The 23992-nt window shown below is 44.0% G+C and overlaps 2 protein-coding genes across 6 annotated transcripts in view; one reads left to right on the forward strand and one right to left on the reverse strand.

Annotated features, from left to right (window-relative positions):
• LOC309619161 (survival motor neuron protein) overlaps window positions 1–23992 on the reverse strand; it is a 261837-nt gene that overhangs the window by 37381 nt on the left and 200464 nt on the right. The gene's annotated exons all lie outside the window — the stretch shown is intronic.
• Window positions 17–23241, forward strand: MARVELD2 (MARVEL domain containing 2). Of its 5 annotated transcripts, none has more exons than XM_082373799.1 (8): window positions 361–503; window positions 3707–4063; window positions 4473–5636; window positions 7437–7472; window positions 11856–12004; window positions 16705–16876; window positions 19974–20024; window positions 21403–23241. In XM_082373799.1, the coding sequence occupies exons 3-8, from the start codon at window positions 4488–4490 to the stop codon at window positions 21523–21525; spliced, it is 1680 nt and encodes a 559-aa protein (XP_082229925.1). In that variant the 5' UTR covers window positions 361–503; window positions 3707–4063; window positions 4473–4487; the 3' UTR covers window positions 21526–23241. The 5 variants fall into 5 exon arrangements, with proteins under 5 accessions (XP_082229928.1, XP_082229925.1, XP_082229926.1 ...); XM_082373800.1 differs by having other exon boundaries at window positions 3889–4063; XM_082373802.1 differs by lacking the exons at window positions 361–503; window positions 3707–4063 and adding an exon at window positions 17–306.

The following is a 23992-nucleotide window of genomic DNA, read 5'->3' on the forward strand; positions in this document are numbered from 1 at the left end:
ATAGTACGCAAGTCTCCTTCATCCAGTGCCAAACTTTTTCAAAAATAGGAAGGGGATTGCAACCTTGCGAAGAAAACTCTCCGGAGGGTTTGCTCTCACCCTTAACGACCTTTCCAGAGCTCTCCTAGCTGTTGCCCAGAGGTGCGCTGGGGGTGAGGGAACCGACCCGCCCGGGCCCCAGGCGGGAGTCCGGGCCTGACAAAGCCGGACAGGGCGAAGTTCAGCTCGGCCCGGCCCCGCCCCCGGCGCCCAATCCTGGTTTCAGAGCCGCGGGCGGCGGGCGCGCACTTCCCGGCGGCTGCGCAGGTGAGCGGAGCGCCAGGGGTGGGGCCCACGTGACCGGGACGTGGGCGGGGAGGGGCCGGCATACCCCGGGGAGGGGGCGGCGGACCGCAGGCAGGCGTGCGGCGGGGAGGGAGCCCTCGGCGTCCCTCGGCCCCTAGGAGCGGCGCGCTTGCTGCGCGGCCGGCCACTACCTGCACCCGAGGCCGGGCGCCGGCGCGGTAAGGGGTGCGGGGCCCTGGGGAGAGCGGGAGCCTGGGAGGCCGGAGGGCCCCTCGGCCAGCCAGGTTGCATTCGGCGGACACAGGTGCGGGGCGAGACGCGCCCACCCACAGCCGCGAAGCCGCGGTCCTTCCGGGCGCGGGGTTATCCAGACCTGGGCACGTCCGGCCCGACTTATTTCCGGCCACTTTGGGGACAGTCTCGGGAGACGAAGAGTGTATTTTCCCTCTGACGCGGAGACGCGCACCTGGGTGGGCAGAGCTGAGGACTGAGCGAGGTTGGTGGGTCGGGGGCGTAGCGCTGAGCCGCGGCCTGGGGAGGGACCCCCGACGAGGATGCTCTGTATCCCCGGGCACTCGCTCGAGGGTTCAGTTCAGAGCGCAGGGGATTTCCCATCCCCCTGGAAACCCAGAAACGTCTGAAATCGGCCCCTTTCTCGGGGCCAGCAAAACTTTAAAGCCAGCTTAGGTGGTGATTCTGTTGGTGTAAAGGTGACCAACTGGATTCCTATAACACTTCGCTGGGGAGAACCATTTCTCCTCCCACCGCTTTGACTTTCGGAGATTTGTGTGCCAACAGAATGGAGTCGGGCCCCGGGGGCTGGAACAAAACAAAGACTCTCTCTGCCTCAGCGTGCTGATTCTAAGTGGACTCTCAGTGACACCCTGAGAGATGCTAGGGGTATCCAGACATTGAAATGTGGTAAAATACAACTGACTATTATTCCCTTCGAAAATTACATAATTTGCTATTCCACAATTCTTCAAATTTGTAATTTTGGCTTTTTATTTAAACACTGATAAGGTGATCTAATTCAAATAAGCCACATTTCACAGGTGAGCATGAATTAAATCCATTATAGTGAAGCATACTTTTGCCAGTGAGTTAAATTAAGCAACTGGTATCCTTTAAATGCCTGTATATCAAAGATATTGAAGGATATGTAAAACTTGCTAAAGTTATTTGTTGTGCTTTTGCCTCTACTATTTTTAGGAAAATGTATTTCAAGAATTATACTAGTACTATGCATTCCTAGAATTTAAATGTTTTTAGACAACAGATAAAGCGATGAAAGACAAAAAAATAACTGCTAATTGCTATCATTGTAGAATTTTTTTTCTGTACTAAATTTTGTCTCCTACTTTGCATTGGGCACCATGCTGGGACTCACAGTTAATTCTCTAAAATTGGAGTGGCCCATTAGAAGACCCTAGAATTTAGACCTCTTCTCCATCTCCACCCAGTACCCAGGTGACTGTATTTAGTCTGTGGTGGTATATACCCTTCTGTGGGTAGACTGCCTACTTGATATCTTTACCTGGACTTCTAACAGGTATCTCAGGCTCTCTTCAGGTGGCTTCTCCTAGGACTAAGCTGGAGGGTTGGAGAAATGTTGCAGATGAAATGATCTGGTGTCTGGGATTTGCTTTAAAGTAATCTATTGACAAAAGGAATAAGGTAGAGGGTATAGACGAAACAAGATTGGTCGTAAATTGATAATTATTGAAAGTGGTTGATGGGCACATAAGGGCTCATAATACTGTTCTTTCCACTTTTTATTGTGTTTGGAAATTTCTAAAATAAAAATTTTTAATTCCCTGAACATAGAGTTTAACCTCTTCTTGCTATCTTTGTTGCTACCACCATGGTCCATTGGATTACAGTTGGACAACACAGGTTTGAACCGCAGGAGTCCACTTATATGCGTTTTTTTTTTTTTTTTCAATAAATATGTACTGCAGTGCTGCGTGGTCTGCAATTGGTTGAATCCTTGGATTTGGGACCACAACTACATATTACCGACTATAAAGTTACACTTGGGTTTTTGACTGCGAAGAGAGTTGGTGCCCCTAACCCCTATGTTGGTCAAGGGTCAACTGTATTTCAGTGGCCTCCTAGCCAGTCTCCCTCTTTTCACCCTTTTCTCCTGGAATGTACTCTTAACAGAGCACCCAGGGTGATCCGGTTAAAATAAGTCATATCATGTCAGACCTCTACTGAAAATTTTCCAATGGCTTCTCACTCCCAATAGAAGCCTAAATCTTTCTAATGATTTTTATTTATTTATTTATTTTTACAATTTATTTGTTTATTTTTGGCTGCATTGGGTCTTTATTGCTGCGCGCGGGCTTTCTCTAGTTGGGGCGAGCAGGAGCTACTCTTCGTTGCGGTGCGCGGGCTTCTTATTGTGGTGTCTTCCCTTGTTGCGGACCACGGGCTCTAGGTGTGTGGGCTTCAGTAGTTGTGGCACGTAGGCTCAGGAGTTGTGGCTCAAGGGCTGTAGAGCGCAGGCTCAGTAGTTGTGGCGCACGGGCTTAGTTGCTCCGCGCATGTGATATCTTCCCAGACCAGGGCTCAAACCCATGTCCCCTGCGTTGGCAGGCGGATTCTTAACCACTGCACCACCAGGGAAGTCCCTCTAATGATTTTTAAGCCCTAACAATTCAGATGGCTTCAATTCTACTACTCACCCTCTCACTCACCCTGCTGCTGCCTCCATTCCTTAACAGTGCTCGAATATGCCAGGCACTCCCACTTTAAGGCTTTTACACTAGGCTGTTCCATCTGTGTGGAACACTTACCCCTTATACCTGCCTGGCTTCCTCCCTCATCTCCTTCATTTCTATATTCAGATGTCATGTTCTCTCTGAAGACTTCCCTCGTCACTCTGTTTAAAATTATAACACCCTGTCCACACTGCACTTCTTATCCTCTTTCTTAACTTTGTTCCTTGGCATCCGATATATTTCACTTGCTTTATCTATCATCTGTCACCCCCACCCCCCCCACTGGAATTTAAGCTCCACGAAGGCAAGGATTTCCATTGGCTTTGTTCACTGATACATCTTCAGCAAGCCTGGTGCATGGCAGGCACTCAGTAAATACTTGTTGAGTGATAGATCTCCATTTTACAAAGTAAAACACAACAAAGCCTTAGGAGTTTCTAAATTGTTCAACACCGTAAAGGTGGGATTACCAGCTTTAATTTTGAGACCTTTACAGTGCCAAGTACAATACCATGTGTCCAGCGAGTCTTCAGTAAATACTCATGAGCAATTTGAGGGAGAAAATCATTGTGCCTTAAACCTAGTAGTTATATTAGCAAATAGTTTCCGTTTTACATACATGTCCAGGTCATTGATTTCATGAAGGAAATCAACAGATTTGATAAAAAGTGCTTTTTCTATGCTTTATTTTTCAGGTGGATTGAATACCCTGTAAGATACTTTTTGAGTCTTTCCATGGCAACAGCAAGTCACCTTTAAATAATTGCTCTGGAAAGAGTGATATCCATGGCCATTGCTGCCGCTCTGTGCTGTACTTTCAGGGAATCTTAGCCTTTGGTGATTTTTTTTTTCTGAGAATTCAATTTTTTATATCTAGCATCAAGTGTTATACTATTAGAGCGGAAGAAGCAACTCCTGTAACGTGACTTCCCGAGTTAGAAAAGAAAGGGACTCTCCACTCCCTGTGTTTATCAGACTGCTTCTCCTGGGCCATTCCAAAGCAGACTTCAGTTAATGAAAGTGAAGAGTATTTGCTGACCCATCACATTTTGGTATGTTCAAACTCTTAAATATGTTGATTTAGATATTTGAGGAAAGGACTCTACTTGGAATGTGTTAGCATCCTGTATTATTAAAATTTAGTCTCATTTTTGGATTTTTGTATTTTGTTGTTTATAGGGCTCATAGGTAAATTCAACTTATGTTTTAATCAGGAGCTAAGATTTAAAATTTTGATTGCCCTTAAAATCTCATAGAATAATTAGTAGATCCCTGGCTAACATAATTGTTACACATGTTTAAAGTGTACATGATTTATGTTGTCATTTTTATATATCATGATAATTAGATATGATCATGTTGGTTTCCTGAATATGATCATTTGCTACTAAGTGAATAAAACCGGCATCATTGAAAGGATAAATAACTAAGCATAAGTGATAACTTTAATCTTGGCCCCAGGTGTGAACATCACAAATGTTGTCAAGTGACGGGAGATCCAGGAATCGGGACAGGCGCTACGATGAGGTCCCAAGGGACTCAGACTATCAAGATGGCACCGTAAGAACCTTCCAGACTCTTCACGACAGTGAGCTGGCTGTGAGCGCTGATCCGTTGCCACCTCCCCCTCTCCCATTACAGCCACCATTCGGCCCAGAATTCTACTCAAGTGACACAGAGGAACCGGCCGTAGCGCCAGATCTCAAGCCTGTAAGGCGCTTTGTCCCTGAGTCCTGGAAGAACTTCTTCAGAGGGAAGAAAAAGGACCCAGAGTGGGATAAGCCGGTGTCAGACATCAGATACATCTCCGATGGAGTGGAGTGTTCACCTCCAGCCTCTCCCGCAAGACCAAACCACTGTTCACCCCCCAACTCCTGCAAAGATCCTCAGGGCGGGTCAGAAGGCAGCTGTTGTTCCCGGAAAGAGGCCGAGGCAGTGTTTCCCCACGATCCCTACGGATCCCTAGGCCGACGCACACACACAGCCCGAACCTACAGTGAGAAGGTGGAGGAGTATCACCTGAGGTATTCCTACATGAAGTCATGGGCAGGCCTGCTGCGGATTCTGGGTGTGGTGGAGCTGCTTCTGGGGGCCGGCGTCTTCGCTTGTGTCACAGCGTACATTCACAAGGACAGCGAGTGGTATAACCTGTTCGGATATTCACAGCCCTATGGCATGGGAGGCGTTGGCGGCCTGGGCAGTATGTATGGGGGCTATTACTATAGTGGCCCCAAAACCCCTTTTGTGCTTGTGGTTGCTGGATTGGCTTGGATCACCACCATTATTATTCTGGTGCTTGGCATGTCCATGTATTATCGGACCATTCTTTTGGACTCAAATTGGTGGCCCCTAACTGAATTTGGGATTAACGTCTCCTTGTTTATCTTGTACATGGCCGCAGCCATAGTCTATGTGAACGATACCAACCGAGGTGGACTCTGCTACTATCCATTATTTAACACACCAGTGAATGCAGCGTTCTGCCGGGTGGAAGGAGGACAGATAGCAGCGATGATCTTCCTCTTTGTCACCATGATTGTTTATCTCATTGGAGCTTTGGTTTGCCTGAAGTTATGGAGGCACGAGGCGGCTCGGAGACACAGGGAATACATGGAGCAACAGGAGGTAAGGGATTTCACGATCTTTCTTCTTTCTTTCTGTTTCCTCCCTCCTTAAATATGTATAGTTCTCAAAACAAAGCTGTTGTTGTTTTTAAGGGTCCGAAGTTCAAAAGGCCCCACTCAGCATCTGATATGCTCTGACCAGGATAATGCACTCTGGTGTGTCATTTGTAGAATGTTGCAGGTAGACCCCAGATGTGTAATACAATATATAGTTTGTCGGTTGCAGTATTGTCTGTCCGATACTTAAGGGGAAAACAACTACTGAATTTCTACAAAGAAGAAATGATGATAATACCTGCATAAGATTATATAAAAGCCCTATTAAAAATATTTTCTTAGGAATGGTAGCAAAAATGTTAGAGTATGTTCTGCTAACTTCATTATTCCCTGAAATAAGTTGATGTTTTGCTTTCTTCTTCTAAGGAGGAGTGTATAGTAGAATTTCCTGTGCCTCTGAAAATGTCAGTATTACCTTAAATATTTTCTTAATTTTAAGTCAACTATACCGTGCATTTTTTTTCCCCACTTTTCCAAAGACTTCCTAGGTACAATGGCACATGGTGTATATTGGGCAAAACTATAGCTAAAAATAAAATCCTTCCTTATATACTCAATAACCTACGTATTTACTCACTGACCTATGTATTTTTTTTAATCTTATTCATAACAACAGCAAAAAACTTGACTAACTTTATAATAGGTACCTTATGTGTTCTACACAGAACCCCATACTCTAGTGTCATAAAATATATTTATCTTACTAGAACTTGACATAGATTCAAGTTGTTTCTCAAAATTTATCTCAGCACTGTAAACATATTTTTTTTTAATTTATTTATTTAATTAATTTATTTTTGGCTGCATTGGGTCTTCGTTGCTGCGCGCAGGCTTTCTCTAGTTGAGTTGAGCGGGGGCTACTCTTTGCTGCGGTACGTGGGCTTCTCATCGCGGTGGCTTCTCTTGTTATGGAGCGCGGGCTCAGTAGTTGTGGCTCATGGGCTCTAGAGCGCAGGCTCAGTAGTTGTGGTGCACGGGCTTAGTTGCTCCACGGCATGTGGGATCTTCCCGGACCAGGGCTCAAAGCCATGTCCCCTGCATTGGCAGGCGGATTCTTAGCCACTGAGCCACCTATTTTTTAAATTTACATCTGTGTATACAAAGTAAGGAACTTTAAATTCTAATCAGTGTGAAATCCAGATAGTGAAGCACACACTTCCTTATAATTTTATATAAGTTTAATAACAACGAAGTTCTTAATATCATTTCAAATTCTACATGAATATGACTGTTATCAACAGTACTTTTATTTCTTTTCCTTTCCTCAACAAAAATTTGTTTTTATAAGACTTCACATAATGGTTAATTAAACTTGAGTCACCTATGATTCCTGTTTGTGTGTTGCTATAACTTCCTAAATGTTAAAAGACGTAATGGCATATAGCTTTTTTCTATTAATTTTATAATTTAACCATCCCAAACTCTTTAATTGTGCAAGGTAATAGGAACCAAGAATAAATAAAATCTCTAGGTAATTCAAAGCAATTCACATAAGAGTCACCACCATCTCCGTATTTCCAACTCTGCTCTCTGCTCCTGATTGACAGGGAATCACAGTTATCCCTGCTCCTCTGGTTCTCCACTGGCCCATCAAAACGTGGCCAAAAGAGTAGGAGGATCATCTGTACAGTAGAGAATCAACATCTGTAAAATTGAGATTGGGCTATAGATGCAAATGGACAAAAATATTTGCAAAGTAGCTTCACACACCTCTGAAAAGTCATTTTAACTCTTTTTGTTCCAGATAAGTGAGCCATCATTGCCATCGAAAAGGAAAATGGTAAGAATAAAGTTCACGTTATATTTTATCTCTAGATTTGTTAAATAATTTTCTCTCTTATCTGTTTATCTATAGAGTAGATCATCTGTCTGTAAAAGTGTATCTATTGCATTAAGTTCATAATAGGACTTTCAGCTTTTTTCTTTCTTTTTTTTTTTTTAATTCTTTTTAAAATTTTATTTATTTACATTTTGGCTGCGTTGGGTCTTCGTTGCTTGCGTGGGCTTTCTCTAGTTGTGGTGAGTGGGGGCTACTCTTCGTTGCGGTGCGCGGGCTTCTCATTGCGGTGGCTTCTCTTGTTGTACAGCACGGGCTCTAGGCACGCGGGCTTCAGTAGTTGTGGCGCGCGGGCTCAGTAGTTCTGGCTCGTGGGCTCTAGAGCGCAGGCTCAGTAGTTGTGGGGCACAGGCTTAGTTGCGCCACGGCATGTGGGATCTTCCCAGCCCAGGGATCGAACCTGTGTCCCCTGCATTGGTAGGCGGATTCTTTTTTTTTTTTAAGTTTTTTTTTTTAAATTTATTTTATTTATTTATTTTTGGCTGTGTTGGGTCCTCGTTTCTGTGCGAGGGCTTTCTCTAGTTGTGGCAAGCGGGGGCCACTCTTCATCGCGGTGCGCAGGCCTCTCACTGTCGCGGCCTCTCCCGTTGCGGAGCACAGGCTCCAGACGCACAGGCTCAGCAGGTGTGGCTCACGGGCCCAGTTGCTCCGCGGCATGTGGGATCTTCCCGGTCCAGGGCTCGAACCCGTGTCCCCCTGCATTGGCAGGCAGACTCTCAACCACTGCGTGGTAGGCGGATTCTTAACCACTGCACCACCAGGGAAGTCCCTCAGCTTTTTTCTAATACTAAGAGGAGCAGATCAGACAAGGCTATTTGTAGCATCTTTTAATTTTGTTAGATGAAGCTTCTACAAGTGAACCTAGTTGGTTCTCCTTACATATTTAAATTTAATTTTTTAAACATTTTATTATTATTTATTTATTTTTGGCTGCTTTGGGTCTTCGTTGCTGCACACGGGCTTTCTCTAGTTGTGGTGAGCGGGGGCTACTCTTCATTGTGGTTCACGGGCTTCTCATTGCGGTGGCTTCTCTTGTTGCAGAGCACAGGCTCTAGGCACACGGGCTTCAGTAGTTGTAGCACGTGGGTCTAGAGCACGGGCTCAGTAGTTGTGGTGCACGGGCTTAGTTGCTCTGCGGCATGTGGGATCTTCCTGGACCAGAGCTTGAACCCTTGTCCCCTGCATTGACAGGCGGATCCTTAACCACTGCGCCACCAGGGAAGTCCCATTCAGCCCATTTTTAATTTGAAAACCTTAGTAATTATATCCATAGCATTACTTACCCCATGGCTTAATTACTTTCTCTTGCTTCATAGTAAAGCTTTTCTTATATGTGCTGACAAGGCTAGTTTTTGCTAGATGCAAAGAAAGGTCCTATGAAATCTGGGGCCTTGTGTTTGTAATCAGGAGTACTGTTTGAAAGTGGTGTGTCCCAGGGCTGGAGCCCAACTACCTCCTTCCCGTGAAAGACCGAAGAGATTTTAATTTTTTGAGTCATATCTAGTTCTAGATATTTTTTCCCCAGTAGGGTTTTCTGCACTGATGATCAGTGAGGTTCACCCAAAAAGAGTGAAAGAAAATTTTAAGAGCATAAAAACAGAAAAAAAAAAAAAGTAAAGCAGGTGAAATAGTCTGTGTGGAAATATTCTGACTTCTTAGAACTCCCTTTTCATATTAAAAGGTGAATCTCGGAATTAGAGATGGGCAAGTAAGGAAAATGAATAGTTTCTACTTGAAAAAACTTTACCTGAGAGGGGAGAAAACTCATATGGACTCTCCTCCCCAACGTGACTACCTGGGTAGAATTCGTGATTTTGACCAGGAAAACCGAGCCTGACGCCTGGAGCTGCTGACTAGGGAGTCAATGTGCTCCCTGGCCACTCAGGCAGCCGCGGGAGAAACGGATGGTTTTAAATACTTAGAAGCTAAAAAGGGATGCCATGAAATGGAAATCCACTTATTTAAGCCAAAAAAGTTTCCCCGAATTTTAATACCATGATGGATTTTCAAGATTAAACATAAAAGAATTCATTAGGATGAAGAAATGACATCCCGACCAGCGAGGAACAAAGTGGGATAGATACTGACCTCAGAATATGTTTCCTGAAATACTCTTGTTTGATCTCCTTTCCTCTGGGTTTTCCGCTCCCCACTCATGTTCTTGCTGTTTGGGGCCGATGGCTGGGCGTCCTTTCTGGCCGAGGGGACCTGGCTCCCCTTCCACCCAGCGCCTCGGGTGCAAGCTTCCCCTCTTGGTAGCCCTACCCCAGGGCAGGTCAGCAGCCTCCACATCTAATCCGACTAACCCACTAATCCGTGGGCTGCGCTATTTGGTGAGTTAACAGCTGGTAGTTTCTAGAATGAGCTAATGTTAAACCAGACCTCAAAGGCAGCCTCAGAGATAGAGAAATCAGGAAACAAAGGATTTTAAAAGCTGCCTGACAAGGTAAAGAGCAAGGTTTTTTAAAATCTTGTTTTATATTTTGTTTTCAATGGAGTCAGGTAGCTCCCGAGCAACTCTCGGTTAGTTCGGCGAGTTTAATTCAGCAAGCATGGACTGAAGCCCCAAGGGGTGAGTGGAGGGAGCTTTCTTCTGTGTCATGGGATCAACATGCTCAAGCAGTATGGCTCTGCCCGCCCCCCTCCCCATCACAAACTCATTTCTGGCTTTAGGATTGAGCAGTATACATTTAAGTAAACCTGTTTCCTCGTGTTGCTCATTTAAAGAATCAACGAGCCAAAAAAGTGCTGGCTTGTTTGGTTGGTTGGTTGGGTTTTGGTTTTTAGGTGTGGTTTTTTTTGGCCGTGCCATGCAGCTTATAGGACCCAGGCCCTTGGCCGTAAGAGCGAGGAGTTGTAACCGCTGGACTGCCAGGGAATTCCCGGAAGAGTGCTGGGTTTTCATTGCGGCTTTTCCACTCAGAGCTTTGAGACCTTGGAGAATTTACTGAACCTCTCTGAACCTTGCTCCTTTATGTGTAACATGGAAACCCCTCTCCTGGCATCCACCAGCCTCACCAATTTGGTTGGTGTTCTGGGCGCTGCCCAGCGGGGCCCCCAAGCACTCTTTTCCTAACCCCAAAGCTACACATCCACCTCACCCTGCCCATTCTGGAGTGGGCTCCCCTGGGTCTTCCACTAATGCGTCCCTCCTGTTAGCTATTTTAGCTCTTTTTTTTTTTTTTTAATAAATTTATTTATTTATTTATTTTTATTTTTGGCTGCGTTGGGTCTTCATTGCTGTGTGCCGGCTTTCTCTAGTTGCAGCGAGAGGGGGCTGTTCTTCTTTGTGGTGCACAGGCTTCTCATTGTGGTGGCTTCTCTTGCTGCGGAGCACAGGCTCTAGACACACGGGCTCAGCAGTTGTGGCATGTGGGCTCTAGAGCGTGGGCTTCAGTAGTTGCGGCACGCAGGCTCAGTAGTTGTGGCTCGTGGGCTCTAGGGCGCAGGCTCAGTAGTTGTGGCACACGGGCCCAGTTGCTCCGCACGTGTGGGATCTTCCCGGACCAGGGCTCAAACCCGTGTCCCCTGCATTGGTAGGTGGACTCTTATTAACCACTGTACCACCAGGGAAGCCCTATTTTAGCTCTTAAGGTCTGTCCCCATGCTTCCTCCTTGGGCATTTCTGTCTCATGTTCTTTCCCCCTCTTTAAATGGATCCTTTTCCTACAGAGACCTCTAGGAGCTCTCCAGTGTAGAAGCCAGGTGACTTAAACCACTATCTCCAGCATTCTCATGGACCTCTTCAAGGAACCGCAGGTTAAGAACACCTGGGAAAGTAAAGACATCCACCGCCCTTCCCTTGGTTTTGCTTGCTCTCCTTTTCAGATGATGAAGCAACGTGACTCGTCCCCCATTCTGACCTACTCAGTGGCTACTTGTAATTGATTCATCTCAAGTTGCTGGTGTCATTTTTTTCTCTTTCCATTTAAGTCGACTTGTTCCATTTTTATCGCTGAATTTCTTATTTTGAACTACATTTTCTGTTCTTTTACAGTTAGTTGGGGTATTAATCTTAAAAGTACTGAAGACACATTTACCATTTCATCATCCACCTTTGATGATCCCACGATTGGGATTGGAGGGTGTTTTATTTATTATATAGTCTCGTAGCTCACTGTGTTTCCCTTAACTGTTACAAAAGTGTTCAGAACAACTATGTGACTATAAAACACGTAATTCTGAAGGGAAATTGTTGATTGCTGTCTCTACTTTTCTTCCTCCTACTCCCACCCCCCAGTTTCCTTCTAAGAATAAAGTTGGGATTTTTTTTTTTTTCTTCTGCCTTCATTTATAAATAAATCCTCTTTTTCTCTCTAACTGTAGTGTGACATGGCCACCGGTTGTGACAGACAGAGAGACCAAGAAGTTAATTTTAAAGAACTGAGAGCAACAAAAATGAAACCTGAGCGACTGAGTGGACATATCCCCCCTGGCCACATCCCGAAACCGATCGTGATGCCAGATTATGTGGCGTGAGTATCTACCTAAGTCCTTCTTCAAGGTAAAAATAGAGAGTTTCCATTTGGGTTTTCTCTCGTCTGTTTGTCTACAAGTTAATACTCTGCTTAAAGTCAATTATATTTGAACAGTTGTTTGTTTCCTGAGAGGTAGTATATTGAATTGAAGGTACAGTATGGTCATTGAGGAATAAGCTAATAAGCTGATTTCCTATTCCTCTTGTTTTAGTGAAAAAGTTGTCACTTCACCTTATTTTTTTTCTTTCAGTTTTATTGAGATATAATTGACCTATAGCACTGTATAAGTTTGAAGTGTGCAGCGTAATAGTTTGACTTACATGCATCCTGAAATGATTATCACAGTAGGTTTAGTGAGCACCCGTCATCTCATATAGATACAAAATTAAAGAAATAGAAAAAAATTTTTTCCTTGTGATGAGGACTATTAGGATTTACTCTCTTAACTTTCATATGTAACATACAGCAGTGTTAATTATATTTATCATGTTGTACATTACATCACTAATACTTATTTATCTTATAACTGGAAGTTTATAGGTTTTGACTACCTTCATCCAATTCCCTCTCCCCCTACTTCCTCCCCCCGCCTCTGGTAACCACAAATCTGATCTCTTTTTCTGTGAGTTTGTCTGTTTGTTTTTGAAGTATAATTGACCTACAGCACTGTTAGTTCCTGGTGCACAACATAGTGAAATGTATATTTCTATACATTTCAAAATCATCCCCAGGATAACTCTGGTTATTATTTCTCACTGTACAAAGATATTACATAGTTATTGACTGTATTCCCCATACTGTACATGTTGTACCTGTGACTCATTTATTTTGCATCTGGAAGTTTTTACCTCTTAATCTCCTTCACCTATTTCTTCACTTCCCCCACCCCCCTCCCCTCTGGCAACCACCTGTTTGTTTTCTGTACCTATGAGTGTGTTTCTGTTTGGTTATATTTGTTCAGTTGTTTTGTTTTCTAGATTCCTCATGTAAGTGAAATCATACAGTATTTGTCTTTCTCTGTTTGACTTATTTCAGTAAGCATGATACCCTCTAGGTCCATCCATGTTGTTGCAAATGGCAAGATTTCATTCCTTTTTTTTTTTTAACTTTTTATTTTATATTGGAGTATAGCCGATTAACAATGTTGTGATAGTTTCAGGTGCACAGCAAAGGGACTCAGCCATACATATGCATGTATCCATTCTCTCCCAAACTCCCCTCCCATCCAGGCTGCCACATAACATTCATTCTTTTTTATGGCTCAGTAATATTCCTTTCAAACATTCTGTGTCTTTTGATTGGAGCATTTAGTCCATTTACATTTAAAATAATTATTCATAGGTGTGTACATATTGCCATTTTGTTAATTGTTTGGGAGTTGTTTTTATGGTTCTTTTTTGTTCCTTTCTTCTTCTTTTGCTCTCTTTCCTTATGATTTGATGACTATCATTAGTGTTATGTTTGGATTTCTTGCTCTTTTTTGTGTGCGTATCTATTATAGATTTTTTAAAAATATTTTTTTATTTATTTGGCCACACCAGGTCTTAGTTGCGGCATGTGGTATCTTCATTGTGGCATGCGGGATCTTTAGTTGCCACACGTGAACTCTTAGTTGCGGCATGCATGTGGGATCTAGTTCCCTGACCAGAGATTGAACCTGGCCCTCCTGCATTGGGAGCGTGGAGTCTTAGCTACTGGACCACCAGGGAAGTCCCCTCTATTATAGATTTTTGGTTTGGGTTACCATGAGATTTATATATAGCAAACTGTATATATATATATATATATATATATATATATATATATATATATATATATATATATATATATATATATCTGTGATTATTTTAAGTTGCTGATCTCTTAAGTTTGAACACTTTTTAACAACCCTATATTTTGCTCTCCATCCCCAGCGTTTACTGTTTTTGACATCAAATTTTACATCTTTTTGTTTTGTGTCTCCCTTAACTACTTATTGGGGATATAGATGACTTTATGACTTTTGTATTTTAACCTTCCTACTGGCTTTGTAACAGGGCTGATTTACTACCTTTACTGTATATTTGCCTTTGCCAGTAAGATTTTTCCTTTTGTAATTTTCAGATTTCTAGCTGTGGCCTTTTCTTTTCTACTTAGAGAAGTTCCTTTAACATTTCTTGTAAAGCTGGTTTGGTGGTGCTGACTCTTTTCTCTTTTGCTTGTCTGTAAAACTTTTGATCTCTCCAACAAATCTGAACGAAAGCCTTGCCAGGTAGAGCAGGGGTCCCCAACCCCAGGGCTGCGGACCAGTACCAATCCCTGTTAGGAACTGGGCCGCACAGCAGGAGGTGAGGGGTGGGCAAGCGAGCAAAGCTTCATCTGCTGCTCTCCATCGCTCCCCATCACTCGCATTACCACCTGACCCATCCCACACCCCCACCCCGTCCGTGGAAAAATTGTCTTCCATGAAACTGGTCCCTAGTGCCAAAAAGGGTGGGGACCGCTGAGGTGGAGTATTCTTGGTTGTAGGTATTTCCTTATCATCACTTTAAATATATTATGTCACTCCTTTCTGGCCTGCAGAGTTTTTACTGAAAAGCCATGTGATAACCTTATGCCAGTTCCCTTGTAGTAAATTGTTGCTTTTCCCTTGCTGCCCAGGTTAGGGAAGTTTTCAGCTATTATGCCTCCAAATATGTTCTCTGCCCCTTTCTCTCTCTATTCGCCTTCTGGGACCCCTATAATGTGAATGTTAGTATGCATGATGTTGTCCCAGAGGTCTCTTAAACTGTTCTCCTTTTTTTTTTTTTCTTTTCTTTTTTCCATTCAGCTTGAGTCATTTCCACTGCTCTGTCTTCCAGTTAGCTGATCCGTTGCTCTGTATCATCTAATCTACTGTTGATTCCTTTTAGTATATTTTTCATTTTAGTTACTGTATTCTTCAGCTGTGCTTAATATGTCTTTTTATTTTTTCACTCTTTGTTTGAAACTTCTAACTTCTCACTCTGTTCATCCATTCTTCTCCCAAGTTCTTTGAACATGTTTACGAGTATTATTGGGTAGTTTGCCTATTTCCACTTTACTTGGTTTTTCTGGAGTTTTATCGTGTTGCTTCATTTGGAACATAATTGCCTGTAGCCTAATTTTGCCTAATTTGCTGTTTTATTTCTGTGTATTTGGTAGGTTGGTTTTGTTTCTCGACCTTGGAGAAGTGGCCTTTTGTAGAAGACGTCCTGTGTGTCCCAGCAGTGCACTCCCTTCTGGTCACCAGGGCTATATGCTCTAATGGTGTCCCCTTTGTGGGCTGTGTGGGTCCTTCTGTTGTGGCAGGCTGACTACTGTGGGTGGTCTGATAGGCATGGCCAGCCCCCAGTCCTGTTGGTTGCCAGGCCCTGCCTTGTGTGGAGGCTGCCGGCCACTGGTGGGTGGAGCTGGGTCATAAGGTTGCTGTCTGTGGAGTCCTGAGGGGTCCCAGGGCTAGTGCTGGTCCATGGATGGGCAGAGCTGGTTTCCAGGGTTGGTGGCTGCAGGCCTGGGAGTCCCATATCTAGTGTCAGCCTGCTTGAGTGAGACTGGTTCCTGACATGGCTGACTGTGTGGGGTCCAGAGTGTCTCAAAGCTGGTGTCAGATCCCAGGGCAGCTGGCTTAGGGACCCAGAGTGTCTTCAGCGCTGATGCTGGCCTTCTGGTGGGTGTGCTGGGATCTGGGGGTCCCATGACTTCAGCCTGCTGGTAGACAGGGCTGGGACCCAGGGGATCCTGGGGCTAGTACCAGCCTGCTGGTCGATGGGGCCAGGTCCTGGGGTCCTGGGGCTAGTGCTGGCCCACTGGTGGGCAGAGCTGGGTCCTGGGGTCTCTGGCTGCAGGGCCCAGGCGTCCCAGAGCTGGTGTTGGTCCTCTGGTGGATGGGATCCTGGCCCCACCCACCAGGGGGATCAGGGGATCTGAAGACAGCTGGCCTGTTGGTGGGTGGCACTGTGTCCCCACCTGGCTAGCTGCTTGGCCTGAGGCATCCCAGTCCCGGTGCTGACAGGCTGGTGGGCAGGGCCCAGTCCCTTTGCTGACAAGCTAGAGGGAGGATTACAGAATGGCGCCTGCCAGCACCAGTGTCCTCGTGGTAGAATGAGCTCCCCAGCATAGCTGCTGTCAGTGTCTGTGTCCCCAGGGTGAGCTCCAGTGGCCTCCTGCCTCTGCGGGAGGCTCTCCAGGATCAGCAGGTGGGTCTGACCCAGGCTCCTTTCAGATCACTGCTTCTGCTTTGGGTCCTGGAGCGTGTGAGATTTTGTGCGTGCCCTGTAAGGGTGGAGTCTCTATTTCCCACAGCCCTCAGAGTCCCGAAAGTCAGCCCTGATGACCTTCAAAACCAGACGTTCTCGGGGCTTGTCTTCCCAGTGCTGGGGAGCCCAATGTGGGGCTTAGACACCTCACTCACTGGGGAGACCCTCGGCACTTGCAGTTATCCTCCCGTTTGCGGGTCACCCACCCAAGGGTATGGGTCCTGACTATACCATGTCTCTACCCTCCTATCCATCTGGTGGTGCCTACTTTATATCTTTAATTGTAGAAGATATCTTCTGCTAGTCGTCCAGTCTTTCTCATCAGTAGTTGCTCTGTCAATAGTTGTAACTTAGGCATGCCCGTGGGAGGAGGTGAGCTCAGGGTCTTCCTCCTCCGCCATCTTGGCCGCTCCTCAACTTTGGTTTATTTTTTCTCCTCAGGAAATACCCTATGATTCAGACGGATGATGAACGAGAACGCTATAAAGCTGTGTTCCAGGACCAGTTTTCAGAGTACAAAGAGCTCTCTGCAGAAGTTCACGCCGTCTTGAAGAAGTTTGATCAGCTGGATGCAGTGATGAGCAGATTGCCGCATCGTTCAGAAAACCAGCAGGTGCGTGCCTGCAGCTGCCGGCGTGGGGGGGGGGGGGCTCTGGTGGCGGAAGGACGAACTCCGACCTCGCGTGAAGGGTAGAGAAGGCATAACCGTCTGCATCTGCTGTCTCGGAAGCTCACTGGAGATCTTCAGGGTGACAGTTCAAAATATGTAATTTAACGTCTTTTGCCTTCAGTTATTAAACAGTATTTTATTTTCTTACTTAAGTAAAATATAAATTTGCCTAAGATACACACCGTATCAATCAGGGTCCCAGAGGAGACAGATAGCACACTGTAAGGTAATTTGAGGAAGGTTTATTCACAGACGGTGGCCGGGGGTGTAGAGGAGCTGCCGGTGGCCATGCATTCTCCAGGGTAAGTCACAGCCGAGCAGCTAGCACCCCAAGCCCAGGGAGCACAGTGGGTAGAGATGGAGAGGGGATCTGAAGCTGCATACATGAGCTACAGGCTCATGCTTCAGACCAATAACCGTGATTATGGCAGAGAGGAAAACCAGGGTGGAGATGGCAGTCATAGGGGACGGAAGTGTTTTCTCTAATGTTCTGTCTTTTTTTTTTCTTCACATCTTACTATCTGGGAAATCAGGATGCCCTCATAATCAATGGCATTTTTTACCTGACATATATTTTTTCATTGAGAAATAATTCACATACCATAAAATCCACTGCTTTTAAGTGTACAATTCTGTGGGTTTTAGTATTTTCACAAAGGGGTATAACCATTACCACTGTAATTCCAGAACATTTTCATCACCCCCCCCAAGAAATAACCCATACCCATTAGCACTTTTTCCCCATTTACCCCCTCTCCAACCACTGACAACTACTAATGTACTTTCTGTCTGTCTGGGTAAATGCAGCGATATAATATGTGGCCTCACGTCTGGCTTCTTTTGCGTAGCATCATGTTTTCAAGGTTCATCTGTGTGTCGAGAATCAATATTCCATTATTTTTTGTGGTGGACTAATAATATTCCATTGTGTGAATATACCATTTATCAGATGATGGACAGTGGGTTGTTTCCACTTTTTGGCTATTATAAATAATGCTGCTATGAACATTTGTGTGTAATATCCTGTCCTTTTTAAAGAGAATGTGTTAATCTAATCTATTTGTGTAATTGAAATTTTAAAAACATACAGCATTTTTTAGTAAATGTCAAGTGTATGTATATATAATATATACACATATTTTTTATATAGATAGATAGATATATTCTTCTCCTGAGACCTGCATTAGTTGGGCATCTTTGTTTTGACCAGACCTTTACGTGTACATTTAAATGAGTTGTAATTACAAGTCCTCTAAGCCAAATGTATAGAGTAGTGACATTTTCCCAGTCTTGGATTGATGGAAGGGTGTTGGCTAAGAGATGCCAGTACCAGGAAGCAGGAGAAATCCAGCACATACTGCAGGTTCAGGGTCAGTTAGTACCATTTGGAAAACAAGCAAGGTCCACAGGTCCAAGAAGGGTGACCAGGTTTAGATGCCCTGAAAGGAGTGCAGGAAGGAAGGAGCAGGCACCAAGCGTCTGGATCACCGCAGGTCGGGAAGAGCAAGCTGGTTAACAGACATAACGCTGAGAAACCTGAATGTGACATGTGGCCTTTGAGCCTAGGCCCAGTGGCGTCGGGTGTGTAGGCTGTGTATGCGTGGGCAAGGGCTCAGGCTTGTGGGTGTGCGATTGGGAGTGGGAGGGTCCTGATGACGGCAGGTGCTGAGAAACTGAGTCCTCCCACAGTACTCGTACACAGTCTCGACAATAGTCATTTCCTTTGGTTTTCAGCATGGCTTGGCAAGTAAGTAGCCAAATGACAGGGCTGCAGTTAGTCGCGGTGTCTCCTCCAGGCCTTATCTAAAGTGGAGATATCAATTGTATCACAAAAGTGAACTTCTTCTCAGCCACAGGCTGAGCTTTCCCGTGTGCAAGAGTCTGCTGGCCAGGCTCACTCGTCCCCTAGCACGTCCCCAGGGAGGTGTCTCTGTGCCCAGCAGGCCTGCTGGGGGCATGGGTTCTCACACACAACTGCTCATGCACCCGTGAAAAATTAAACCATCACATGACTTTTCTAAGCCCATCAAATAGGAGTTTTGCTCAAAATACTCTCTCCGGTCCTCACCCTCCTAATTCAGTCTCTCTGACCGACTCTAGGATAGATTTTACAACTCTCATCTCTGCCTGCGTCTGCAGCACAGCACCCCTGCCCCCCAGGCAGCTAGTTCAGTCCCAGGCCAGGACCTGTTCATGTAGATGACAACTGGATAACCAGGTTCATCTCACTGATGGCAAGCAGTCAAAACACAAACAATGCTCATGATCTTAGTATGTAAAAAACATTGAAGAGTTAAAATATATTGGGAAAAGGGTGTGGATTTGTGATGGAAAATGTTCTCAGGGGAAGCTTTTAGAACTATAAATTATTACATTTTATTTTGTATTTATTAGGTTTACAGTGTTTCGCAATCTCCAAAGCATAGGTTTACCTGGATAAATGAGGGCATTGCTCTAGTAACCTATTTCCTTTGGATAGACTATTCAACCCTTTAACAAATTTCATATTTATTATTAAACTTAGAATAAAGTTGGAAGGAACCTCATATTAGCTATTTTCAAAAGTTGAATAGTCTCAACTTGCCAAAGGGGATGAAAATGCTACCTAATTATAGCTAATGTGGTTATTATGTGCCAAGCACTTTAGAAGGATCATTTCAAATAAATGAACCTTCTCGCAACACTATGAGATAGTTACGGTTATTATTCCCATTTTACTGATAAGGAAACCAAATCTGACGGTAAAGAGCTTGCCCAAGTCACACCGCCGGCAAGCAGTGGCCCTGGGACTCGGTCCAGGTTTTACACGAGCAGGGGCCTCGCCCTACTGTTCATCCCTGGATCCCAGGGCCTGGCCAAGAGTAAGCCCTCAAATATTTATCCAGTGAGTTGAATTTGTTCGTGTATGAATATTTTCATTATAGTCTTAGGTAAAAATTGTTTTCTGTTCCTATGCCCACTGTACTCTTGAGACATTCTTGAGATATGATTTGAGTAACTGCAAGTATTTTCATTCACATATACAGTATATTATTTTTAGGAACATGAGAGAATTTCAAGAATCCATGAAGAGTTTAAGAAAAAAAGGAATGTGAGTAAAACCATTTTCTTCTTTAAAGTGTATTCTTATCCAGGTACAGTGGTGACAACTGACAGATTTTAGATTCTTGCAGCTAAAGTAGTTGTTTTTTTGTATTTCTTAAGATGCTACTTGTTAGGGACCATGGGTGGCTGCTGGGTGCCTTTTTTTTTTTTTTATTTACCTTTTGGCTGCGTTGGGTGTTCGTTGCTCTGCGCGCAGGCTTTCTCTAGTTGCAGCGAGTGGGGTCTACTCTTCCTTGCGGTGCACAGGCTTCTCATTGCGGTGGCTTTTTTTGTTGCAGAGTGCAGGTTTCAGTAGTTGCAGCGAGTGGGGTCTACTCTTCGTTGCGGTGTACGGGCTTCTCATTGAGGTGGCTTTTCTTGTTGCAGAGTGCAGGCTTCAGTAGTTGCAACACACGGGCTCAGTAGTTATGACACGTGGGCCCTAGAGCGCACAGGTTTCAGTAGTTGCGGCGTGTGGGCTCAGTAGTTGTGGCTCACGGGCTTAGTTGCTCCACGGCATGTGGGATCTTCCCGGACCAGGGCCGAACACGTGTCCTCTGCATTGGCAGGCGGATTCTTAAACACTGAGCCACCAGGGAAGCCCTTAGGTGCCTTTTCTTCTCGTCTCTGTCCTGAATACGTTCTGCTGTGTCCTGATTTAGGAACCCAGGGAAATGAGCACCCATATAGAGCTCTTCACCCACATTTCATTCACAAAGATTAAGTTCTTTTACAGGTTTCTAATTCCATCCTTAACTTAATTGCACAAATTAGTAGAGGATGAAGAGAGCTTTTATTAATCCATTAATTACTTTTTTTTTTAAATTTTTATTTATTTATTTTATTTTATTTTTGGCTGTGTTGTGTCTTCGTTTCTGTGCGAGGGCTTTCTCTAGTTGTGGCGAGCGGGGGCCACTCTTCATCGCAGTGCGTGGGCCTCTCACTGTCGCGGCCTCTCTTGTTGCGGAGCACAGGCTCCAGACGCGCAGGCTCAGTAGTTGTGGCTCACGGGCCTAGTTGCTCCGCGGCATGAGGGATCTTCCCAGACCAGGGCTCGAACCCGCGTCCCCTGCATTGGCAGGCAGATTCTCAACCACTGCGCCACCAGGGAAGCCCCATTAATTACTTTTTAATGTATTTTAATACTTAAGGGTGCCTCAGCTCTCTACTTCAACTCAATTTCGCTGTGAACCAAAAGCTTCTAAAAAATAAAATCCACTGAAAAAAAATGTAGAGAGCTTACCTGTTATTCTTGTTAGGCAGATTTTGAAATCTGCTGCCAGAAAATCTACTATGAAAGGTCATTTTCTGGGTGATAATGTGTGTTTCTGTGTTTTTCGCTGAGGAAGCCAGAGGCTGAGATAATAGCTATGTTTCTTTTGTAGGATCCTACATTTCTGGAAAAAAAAGAACGCTGTGATTATCTGAAGAATAAACTTTCTCACATAAAGCAAAGGATTCAAGAATATGATAAAGTAATGAATTGGGATGTACAGGGTTATTCTTAAAACTTATTTGAAACTACTTTTTTATATCAAGCTTCATATTTATTTACTGTCTTTTTTTATGCTCGTCTCTGTGATAGAGAAGCAAATGCCTCCTGAATCAGCTTGTAGTTGGTTTAGCTGGTATGTCAAGTTAAAACAGTATGTGATTGCATTTCAGACATTTCAAAACAAATTCAAATTTACTAAGGGCCTTTACTAAAAGTGAAAGAAATTCTGGATTCATCTGCGTACAATTTATATTTATCTTGTTAAAATTGATTTAAGCATTGTGTCCTTGTGGTGTGATGATCAAGTGGAGTATCAATTCTGGTGCTGCTTTTTCCTTTTTTACTTAGGCCAGTTCCTGGGATTCTTTTAGGACAAATTTCTCTTCCTAGCCAAAGATGTCATTTCTGCTCTTGAAAGGGGTTTGAATTCAACATTTTGAAGCCTTATGATCTTGGGCAAGTTGCTTAATCTGCCTGTGCCTATTTCCTCATCTGTAAAATGGGGCTAATCATAGGACCTACCTCCTAGGGTTGTTATGAGGATTAAAAGAGTTAATATTCGTAAAGCACTTAGAACAGAGCCTGGCACATTTGTAAGCACTGCATTAGGGTTTGTGAACTATATAGACGTGTTTGTGGAATGAATAAACTACATAGAATAAGTCTCAAGGAAAGGACCTTAACGAGCAGGTCCAGCCAGCTAACCCAAGGCCATGGCCTCATGACTTTCTTTTTTTTTGTGCTGTAAATAAATCTTACGCACGTCGCCTTAAGCACATGCTTCCCTGTGGCCCTGTGCCTACTGGGGTCCAGGGAAGCCTTCTTATCTTTAATCAGCATCACTGTGCACATCTCTCAACGTCCCCACAGCCCAGCCCTTCCTGTAAACCTCGAAAACAAGGATTGTGTGAATATTGTTGCCGTTTCTATCCTGTTTAGATGTCCATCCTAAGGCCCCATGATGTTGTATCTGCTTAGAATCTCCCTTTGATTTATTGGAATGCTTCATTGTCCCAAGAATTATCTTGGCTTTGAGGCTTTATTCATGAGAAATGTTTTATTTTTATTAACGTGAACAAGAGACTGCTTTAAAAATGTTTTAAAAAATCATTGTTATTGGTTCCTCTTCCGGAGCATCTATCTTGTAGATAATTCCCCAGGTGTAGAAATACAATTTCTGCTTCATATAGTTGCCATTCAAACAATTAATACTGGAGGAATTTTCTAAGTGATGAAACCAAAGAAAAGAATTTGGAAAAGCAAAGGCTTACGAAGTATTGATTACTGAATAAACTTCCTAGTTCTTCTTTGTCAATGATATCTTATTTAGTGTATATTGTTACTATTTTCAATCCATGGTTCTCAGACTATGTTTAGGGTGCTAAGAGTCTTAAGAGGTGAAACCGAGGAAAGTGTGAGGCTAGGCTCCCTCTGGACCGCCCCCCGAACTAGAACAGCTGTACTTTCCGTTTTACATATTGGGACCCCATGTTAACATTTCGCTTAAGAAGAGTACCCATGCTTTAAAAAAAAAAGAAAGATGAAATAATACCATTTTGGTGAACTGTAAAGAGATTAATATTGAAATGAAGTGTTAAGGAAATTTGACTTTGTGAAACTTTATTTTACTACAGTTGTAAATGTTAATCTTTGAAAACCAGTGTTGTAATGCTGATTTTTACAGTTTTTATGTGAATACCTAGGCATATTAAAATTTCAGTCACCTGTTGTTTTGTGTGTATCCTTTATTGTTTACTTTTCTAGCGTTCCTGAGTTGACTGGGCATATTCTCCATTATCAGAAAATAAACTGGAAAGTCATTGAAAACTTGCGGATCATGGTGCTCAGGTGACTATTTCCTCCTCCCCCATTATTTGCAAGAATTCAAAGTCAAGGCCACTGTTGGTTTCCTCGGGCTGCCTGCCGTAACCAAGTACCACAAGCTTAAAACAACAGAAATGTATTGTCTCACAGTTCTGCAGGCTCGAAGTCTGAAATCAAGGTGTCAGCAGGGCCAACCTCCCTTGAAGCCTATAGGGGAATCCTTCCCAGCTTCTGGTGGTTTGGGCTGGCAGTCTCTGACATTCCTTGGCTTGTGTACATATCGCCCCAATCCTCCATCTTCACGTGGCCTTCTCCCTGTGCCTCTGTCTTAACAAGGCTATGTTCTTATAAGGACACCAGTCGTATTGGATCAGGGACCCACCCTCTCTAGTATGACCTCACCTTAACTAATTACACCTGCAAAGACCCTATGTCCAAATAATGTCACATTCTGAGGTCCCAGAGGTTAAGACTTCAACCCATCTTCTTTGGAGAGGACACAGTTCAACCCATAACAGCCACCTTTAGCAAGTTATGAGATTCAGAAAAAGATAGTTCCCTGTACATTTTTTTTCTCACCTGACTTTTAACATGTATTCTATTTTGAAACTTAATATGAGAAGATATCAGCATATCTAAAACTTGAAAAGAGAAAA

This window comes from Balaenoptera borealis, assembly GCF_965194805.1.
Source record: "Balaenoptera borealis genome assembly, chromosome: 2".
Classification (NCBI taxonomy): domain Eukaryota; kingdom Metazoa; phylum Chordata; class Mammalia; order Artiodactyla; family Balaenopteridae; genus Balaenoptera; species Balaenoptera borealis.

Coding starts and splice junctions, on each gene's coding strand:
- MARVELD2 (XM_082373802.1), top strand. CDS start 4,488: ATGTTGTCAAGTGACGGGAGATCCAGGAATCGGGACAGGCGCTACGAT. Junction 5,637..7,436: donor AATACATGGAGCAACAGGAG/GTAAGGGATTTC, acceptor TTTTTGTTCCAG/ATAAGTGAGCCATCATTGCC. Junction 12,005..16,704: donor GTGATGCCAGATTATGTGGC/GTGAGTATCTAC, acceptor TTTTCTCCTCAG/GAAATACCCTATGATTCAGA.